This window comes from Benincasa hispida, chromosome 12 (assembly GCF_027475165.1).
Source record: "Benincasa hispida cultivar pf3 chromosome 12, pf3_genome.v1.1, whole genome shotgun sequence".
NCBI lineage: Eukaryota > Viridiplantae > Streptophyta > Magnoliopsida > Cucurbitales > Cucurbitaceae > Benincasa > Benincasa hispida.
The window spans coordinates 16,508,577-16,516,837 of NC_143489.1; the positions used below are offsets into that span (position 1 = coordinate 16,508,577).

The following is an 8,261-nucleotide window of genomic DNA, read 5'->3' on the forward strand; positions in this document are numbered from 1 at the left end:
GATCGATCCTAATTTTATTTTCACAAAATTCCAATTTTACAATAAGCAGAATATGCATAATCACAAATTTACAGTATGCATTAATAAGAAAGGAAAAGGAAGAATAGGGTTTAGAAACCCTTACCTTTAAAGAACAATTTCTTTACGTAATTTTCTTTCCTCTAAAAGTGGTCATGTATTGCCACGAACTCGAAACCTTCGATCCAAGATGGCCACTACCAATTGGAGCCTTCTGTATTCTCTAGAATGAGAATCCAAGGAGTTGGGGCTGTTGGAATTTTGGGAGAGATGGAGATTAATATTTTAGAGAGAAAAAATATGGGAGAAAATTACATAGTCTTGAAGTGATCGTCCAAATAAACTCTACGAAATTAGCTATCTTTCAGTGCACCATGGAGGATTTCCTTTTTTATAAAAAACAGATCTATATTTAATTGTTAATTAGTTAAGATTTTTCTAATTAAATTTACATAAGTTAAACTATTGACCCATTTGATTAACATAACTCAATTCGTTAAAACATATATAGTACTATTAATCCATAGAAGCTAGATGTCTTCATTTCAAGCTTTGATTAACTTTGATTATAAGAGAGGCACAATGTTATGGCCATACATCCAATTAACCTCGCTTATCCTTATAGGGAGAAAAGGCTCAAGAACTCCATAACTTTTTTCTTTTTCTCACATGAAAGGAAGATAAGTCCTTATACATGAGAGCTTTAACCCAAGACAAAACAAAAATGAAGAAAGCCACCCAGAGAAAGAAAAAAAAAAAAAAAAAAAAAAAAGTCAAGTGAAAAATCGAAAAGTTTCATTTATTCATCCCCGTGGCATCCTTGACAGCATTAGTTGCATCCTGTGCCTTAGCCTTTATTTGTTGTCCTGCCTCTTGCACTGACTCCTTGACTGATTGGGCCGCATCACCTGCCTTGTCCATTAGATTGCTTGCCTTCTCCTACATAATCACACAAATCAATGTATTACCAATTCACTCCTTAATATAATTAATCTTGGAAGACAAAATAAATATCAAGCACTTTTCAAGAAGATCATCACATTGTATTATCCAATCCAAACCACTATTCCATTAAAATAATATAACCTTTTAAAATTAAACCATTCAAAATCAACCTGTGCTTGGCCTTTCGTTTCTCCAATATGGTAGCTCATCTTTTGAGAATTGTCTGCCATTTTTTTTTCTATAGAGATTCAAAAAACACACAAAGATCTCAGAATATGCCAGATTATTTATTTATTGTTGATTAAGAACTCAGGCTTGTGATTTATATATAGTAGGTTCGGTTCTAAACATTGCTGGACATGTGGCAGTGCAACAAGCAGGTGTCATTGATTGCAGCTTGTGATTTGAGAGGTGACACTTGTAGTGTTGTCCTTGGAATGTTCTATTTAGGAGCCAATAGACTAGGTTAATTTAAAACAGTTCAGAAACATTTCAAATCCACCACATGTGTATATTTGGATATATATTTGAAATTCAAATGGTAGGAAAATTCAAACCTGTTATGAAATCGACAATTAAAGAACACAAAAAATATATAGAGATAGAGAAGATCGACACACAAATATACGTAGTCCATTAACGATGTGTTAGCTACGTCCACGGGCAGAGGGAGAACAGTATTATTAGGGAGAATATTTTCAGAAAATTACATCAAAACGGTGCCTCTAGGATTAGAGAGTTTATATAGCACACTACTCTAAACCCTAAGTCAGCGAGACCCCCATACTTAGTTGTTCGAAGTGCCAACAAACAAATTCAAGATATTCCAATAAAATCTTTGGTCGATTTGGTTGGTAGCACATATATATTTTGTTACTGTCTTAATCTATATTTTAGAATTGCTCCATATTGCGTACGCTTAGTTTTGGAGTTATTATGATTGAGCCACCCAAAAAGAATATGCATCTTATTATATAAGTAGCAATTAACAATTCTTTAAAATCTTGTTTAATCATACGTTCATATCTTTAGAGTTCCTCTCATTCAAATATGATCTTGGTTCATTCATCTATCCATTTCAAGTCTTACATGCTTTCTCAAACAAGAATACTTCTTTTCTCACATCCATCATGCTTTCTCATAAACTTATTGAAAACACATAATAACTGTTTTTCTTTTCTTTCTTTGTTTTTACCAATGTTAAACCTTATGCAATTAAATAAAATTGATTTTTATTGTTTTAAAATTATGTTTAGACTAACTTTGGACTATCGATCATGAATAAAAATAATATTTTAGAATTAATGCATTTTGATCCTAAAGAAATAACATAAATTGATGAACATTTATGAAACTTTTTTTCCAATACAATAATTTTAGAGATGTAGGATCAAATTTTCAACCTTAGTAATGTCATGTCAATTATCATTTTATAAACATTCTTAATTATAAAAAACTGTTACCAGAGTTAGATATTCTAATTAGCAACTACGTAAAATAGAACCTAATTTTGCTAATAATAATCCTAAAAAGAATTTTGGAAACTAGAGAACATAAATAAAACATCATCGTTTTTTTTCTTTTTTGAAACATCATGATGCATGCCCTTTCTTTAATCGGATTAAAACATAATGTCGCAAAATGTGGTTATAAAGATAGTTTTTCAACGCGATGGAATCCAATATTTGTTGTAGTGAAGTTAGTTCTAGAATCTTAATAAGCATATGGTTATATTAAAAGATAAGATATTTATTTGTAATAAACGACAATCATTTAGAAATTCCATGCTCTCATGTTATAGCAGTTAGTTTGTTTATATTGGTGCACCTATATCAAAGATTACTACATATGGTCATGGATTTGATACAAATTGGCATTCTTCATTCATGTTTGTTTATATAATGGACTTCTTTTAATTTTGTTCTTCATTTAACCATTGACTGGTAGGAATTTTAATGATTTATGGTACAAACTAATTATATATGTATCTATATGGTCTTGCACATGTGAATATTATTTTGTGACTAAGTCAGTGGGCTCACTTTACAATGGACTTGGTGGATATATATGTAATAGATTTCTAACTTTAGGGATTCTATTGAAAAAAATTTGTTATATTCATATTGGACTTTATATGTTATAATTAATTAGGTGATGAAAATTGAGGCATCATTTTTCTTTGAAGTTGAAGACTTTTATATTATGGATTGTATTTTACAAATATGCAGTTTGAGCCTTTTTGTGCTAATATTTTGTAATGAAGTTGTTGAATGGATCTCGTTTTCTGAGTGTGGACTTTATGTACATTTATAGATTAATAATTATTATGAGATCGAAAAATAAAGAATATAGAAAAAATGTAAAAATAGATAATCGACACATAAATTTACAAAATAATAGGCACCTGTAGGGTTTAGAGAGTTTATATCGTGTATTTCTCTAAATCCTAGCTAAAATCATAAACATAAATAACAGTGAGATCCCAACTTGATCGTTCGAAGCGGATAACAAATTCAAGACATTCCAATTTTAATTGGATGAAAATTCTAATAGTTTATGATGAATGAACTCTTCTATCAATTTTGTGAAGAAGTTAGAGTTTTATCCTACAATATAGTTTTGGAAAGAAAATATAATCTTTTTAGCCTCTAAGGCTTTGATCATATAGGTCTGCCCTTTTTTAGATAAAATATAGTTTATATTTGGTCTTTAGATTTGATATATTCTACACTTTTATTCATAAGGATTGTTAGTTTAATTTTCATTTGGTTCTTAAGTTTCAAAATGGTACATTTTTACCGTTGAACTCTGACTTTAAATTCCATTTGATCCTTATATTTCGATACTTTACCATTTACCATTAAATTTTTATCAATAATCACTTTTGATTTTTGGTGTTAACTTTCAATTAGTTCATTTTAAATAATTATAATGTGAAAGTTTTGTTTTATTTATTAGTTTTAGTTGTGACCGGAAATTCGTGAAACTATCTTAACCATAATCAATTTAATTTATTATAAATTAATTAATATATATTTAAACCAAAGATTGGGAGGGAGTATTAGTAAAAATTAAGGGTAAAAATGTAAATTTTGTATTCTAAGATCAAATAAAAACAATTTATAAAAATCAATGATAAAGCATTTTGAAACGTAAAAACTAAATGAAAACGAAACACCAGACTTAGTAGAAGTGTAACATTTTGCAACCTAGCTTAAAAAGATATTTTTCGTGACAAGCTCGACTTCAAGAGGAGTATATAAATGAACGGATCACATTCAAATGAGAAGAATCATGAGAATATGAAAGTGTGACTATGAAAAAGTTAAAAAAAAAAATAAAAAAAAATTGAAAGTTCTACCTATACTAACAAAGTGCATCTTCTTTTTTGATGACTTAATCGCATAGCAATTTCGAAATTAAGTATGTTTAGCTTGTAACTTGAAGCCATTCTATATTGAATGATTTCCTAAAAATTTTTCTAAAAAGCAATCCTGATCCAAACTTTCGGCTTAGGAAGTAGATTTTTCCATAGTTCCCATAAGTTCTACTATATGACTTTTTATGTGAATTTAAGGATTTATATTCATAATGTATTTCAAGGTGCCATTGATTGCAAATATGGCTTTAAGAAACCTTTCTAGAGAAATTTTAGTTTTGATAAGTAAAGTCACTTATTTTGGGTCTTTTGAAATTTCAACTGTTAATTAACTTCAAATATTAATATTGACAAATTATATATCAACAAATCCAAGCAAAACCAAAAACAACATCCCCTCTTCACAATATCTTTCTAAAACTTTTTTCATTAAAAAAATAAATAAAAGAGCTTTTTGTATTTATTGGCTAAATGTTAGCATTGGCTAACAAACAGCTGCCCTCCATTTGTAAAGCTTGCCACTTGTTGCTCCCTTGGTACTCCTCCACTTTCTACGGCGGAGCCAACTTTCTTCCGCCGCTTCGGCGACGATGAAACCTCTGGCGATGATCGCTTCGACGTGACCCGAACCGGTTCGGGCTCGCCGGAGTTGACACGGAGGGGGAAATTGAGCAGAGCCCTTGATCCTCGCATTCGGTAAGCCGCCCGATCATAAGCTAACGCCGCATCCTCCGCCGTCTCGTACGTTCCAAGCCAAACCCTAGCACCATTTTTCGCCGGGTCTCGAATCTCCGCTGCGAATTTCCCCCACGGCCGTTGCCGTACTCCTCTATAATGCTTTCCCTTCTCCGGTACCACCGCCGGCTTCACCGCCATATTCGGTAGCACCACTGGAAAACTCACCGGAAGCAGCTCCGACTCTGATTTCACCGTGGAAAACCCGAAATCGCAGCTTCCAAGCGACGGAACCCATCCAGCACTGACAGCATCCCGGAGAACGGCGGCAAGCATCATATCTTCAGAATCGTCGACCTTGAGAGGCAAATCACCCCAATTGTCTTCAAGGCATGGAATTAAGCTACTGAAACTACCACTCCGACTGAAAACGGGAGTGGGTCTGCCGCCGGGAGCGGCGGCGGCGGCGGAAATCTCCGATTCGCCCAATAAATGGCGGCGAATTGGGTCAAGGAAACCAAAATCGGACTCTGTAGTGTTCTGGTACATAATTCCCCTGAATCTTCAAAACCCAGATTCAAATTTGGATTTCACAGTAAAATTTAGAGAGAGAGAGAAAAGATGAGAAATTTATTGGAGTTTGATGGATTGAAGAGGTTTTATATAGGTGGAAGAGAAATATGCACATGGGATTTGAAACTTTGAAATTGAAAATTAAAAAGAGCAGTCTTTTTTTTCTTTCTTTTTCTCTCTCCCTCAAGATTATTTTAATTTTTGGTTGAAAATTCTAAAGATTTTATTTAATTTTGGGTGATTGGTTTCTGAGAAAGTTCTTTACAACTAGGGGAAGGCAACTTTGGTGATAGAAAGTGGATGACAGGTATTTGAAATGCATCGTTGTTAAAAAGTTTAATATGAAATGACGGCATTGCCCTTAAGCCAATTTTTTATTTCCTTTTTAGGAATGTTTGTCTATTATTATTATTATTATTATTTTAGCTTCCTTTTGTTTGTTCTTTATGTAGATGGTTTGGGTTCTTCTTTCTTTCCTTCGTTTTTTTTTAATAGTGCTTTTGAAATGGCATGATATGGCCCCTTTTAATTGAACCATTCAAGTTGGATTATAAAAGTACAAAAGATGGAGAGAAAGTGATTGCAAATAGTATATATCACTACAATAAAGTTGGTCTATTTAGATCATATTTTATCGAATATTATTAAAAATTTTAAAAATATATATATATATTTATCGGAAGTTTTAGAAAGTCTTTGAAAAATACAAGTTACAAAAAATATTTGAAAAAAATATATATTTATTGAAGGTACTAGAAAAACTTTTGAAAACTATTTCATTTTATCAAAGTTTTATATTAAAAAGAAAAAAAAACTTTGGAAAAGAAGGTACATCTTCAAAAGAATATCTTCATTTTGTCGAAGGTTATGAAAAACCTTCGAAAAATATATCTATTTTATTGAAGGTTATGAAAATCTTTTGAAAAATATATATATTTATCGAAGGTATTGAGAAAACGGGAAAATTAAAAGGATATTGTCCTTTTAGAAACTATTTAGGAAAATATTGTTGCTTTCAAACTATTTGTAAATATATATATATATATATATATTTTTAAATAAGTCGAGGGTTTAAAATTGGACCAAGGTAGGTCGAATTTTGAACCCTTGACCTTGCCCTTGCCCTTTCGCTTTTCCAAGGTTTCCATTATTATTTTAACAGAGAGCGAGATTATGAGAGAGATTATGAGAGAGAGCGGGATTTTGAGAGAGAGCGAGATTTTGAGAGGTTTCCATAATTTTCAGAGAGATAGAAGGATTTTGATAGAGAGTGAGAGTACACTCCAATTTTTGGGTCATCTGTACAAATGTCCCTTTTTTTTCTTTTTTAATTATTACACATTGACCTTCTTCTTTCTTTCTTCCTTACTTTTTTTTTTTAATTTTCTATTTTATAAAAACAATTTCTAAAAATATTTTATTATTTTATTTAAACTCTAAAAAGAATAAATTAAAAAAAATAATCTCATAAAAATAAGAGAGAGAGAGATTTTGAGCGAGAGCGAAAGCGAGATAGCGAGATTTTGATAGAGAGCGAGAATACACTTCAATTTTTGGGTCATCTGTACAAATTTCCTTTTTTCTTTTCTCTTTTAATTATTACACATTGTCATTCTTCTTTCTTTTTTTTTTTTTTTTAATTTTCCATTTTATAAAAACAATTTCTAAAAATATTTTATTATTTTATTTAAACTCTAAAAAGAATAAATTTAAAAAAATAATATCTCATAAAAATAAAAGAATGTAAATTAAATATCTCATTATATAAAAATAATTACAAAAATCAATGTGTCCCACAAGGTGGACGTCGTCGATTTCGAGCTAGTTGTCGTCATCGACTTCGAACTTGAAGTTGCTCGAGTTCTTCTTGATGTTGCTCTGGTCTCTGCAGGCGCTTCATAATATAAATATTCATTATGCTCTCCACGACCCTGACCATGTCCATGCACGTATGAAGACAAAGGATTAGCCTCTGAGTCATAATGTCCTAAACCAAATGCTAGCATCATCATTATCAGACTAACATAATCAGTTTGACTCTACGTCTGCATCATAGGGGGCAACTCTTCCACGTTATGTGCAACCTCATCAAACTCATCCTCTTCCCGAACAGGTCCACTACGTCTAGGAGCTGGTGGAGGAACAATAGGTATGTCGTACATATAATGATTTTCCTCCATATAGCTTTGGTTGTCACTACATATAGCAAGAACCTGGTTCGGATCATTCGCAACCTTACGGAGTCTACTGTTGTTTGATCTCTGTGAATTATAAAACAATTAGACAATATTTAAAATAAATTTAAATTAAAAATAATTAGATAATATTCATTCATTTACTAGATGATCCACAGCTGCTCCGGACGAGTGACGTAGCGCTTTGTGATATTATTATACCAATGAATATATTCTGGAGTGATATCTGTGTCAAACTGTTCAAGAGAAACCCCCACTGTAATAAACCTTGCATGATAGTGCCATCGCACTACCAAATATGCAACTTTTTCGGACCAATCTCCAGTCCTTAGGTCAATATCATGTAGTACGGGTTCAGTATTACAAGGCGATATCAGGAATTGTCTCATATCATCGCAAAACCGAATTGTCTCATCACCCTATCAGGAAGATGCCACTCACCAATGTGAAAACATATGAGAAGACTCATCGTCCGC

The 8,261-nt window shown here is 31.9% G+C and overlaps 2 protein-coding genes across 2 annotated transcripts; both read right to left on the reverse strand.

The window, feature by feature from the left end:
- Nucleotides 1-813: 813 nt before the first annotated feature.
- On the reverse strand, nucleotides 814-1,193 carry LOC120068475 (uncharacterized). Its single transcript, XM_039020261.1, has 2 exons — nucleotides 1,134-1,193; nucleotides 814-957 (listed from the first exon to the last, which is right to left on the reverse strand). Exons 1-2 carry the CDS (start codon nucleotides 1,191-1,193, stop codon nucleotides 814-816), a joined length of 204 nt encoding a protein of 67 aa, XP_038876189.1.
- A 3,447-nt stretch (nucleotides 1,194-4,640) lies between these two features.
- Nucleotides 4,641-5,820, reverse strand: LOC120067875 (ethylene-responsive transcription factor 1A-like). The gene has a single exon (XM_039019486.2). It carries the CDS (start codon nucleotides 5,564-5,566, stop codon nucleotides 4,817-4,819), a length of 750 nt encoding a protein of 249 aa, XP_038875414.1. The 5' UTR covers nucleotides 5,567-5,820; the 3' UTR covers nucleotides 4,641-4,816.
- Between the last annotated feature and the right edge of the window lie 2,441 nt (nucleotides 5,821-8,261).

What these genes read in the sequence shown, in the direction of transcription:
- LOC120068475 (XM_039020261.1), bottom strand. Translation starts at nt 1,193, where the DNA reads ATGGCAGACAATTCTCAAAAGATGAGCTACCATATTGGAGAAACGAAA. An exon ending in AAACGAAAGGCCAAGCACAG is followed by an intron (nt 958 to 1,133) that starts GTTGATTTTGAA and finishes GTGATTATGTAG; the next exon opens with GAGAAGGCAAGCAATCTAAT.
- LOC120067875 (XM_039019486.2), bottom strand. Translation starts at nt 5,566, where the DNA reads ATGTACCAGAACACTACAGAGTCCGATTTTGGTTTCCTTGACCCAATT.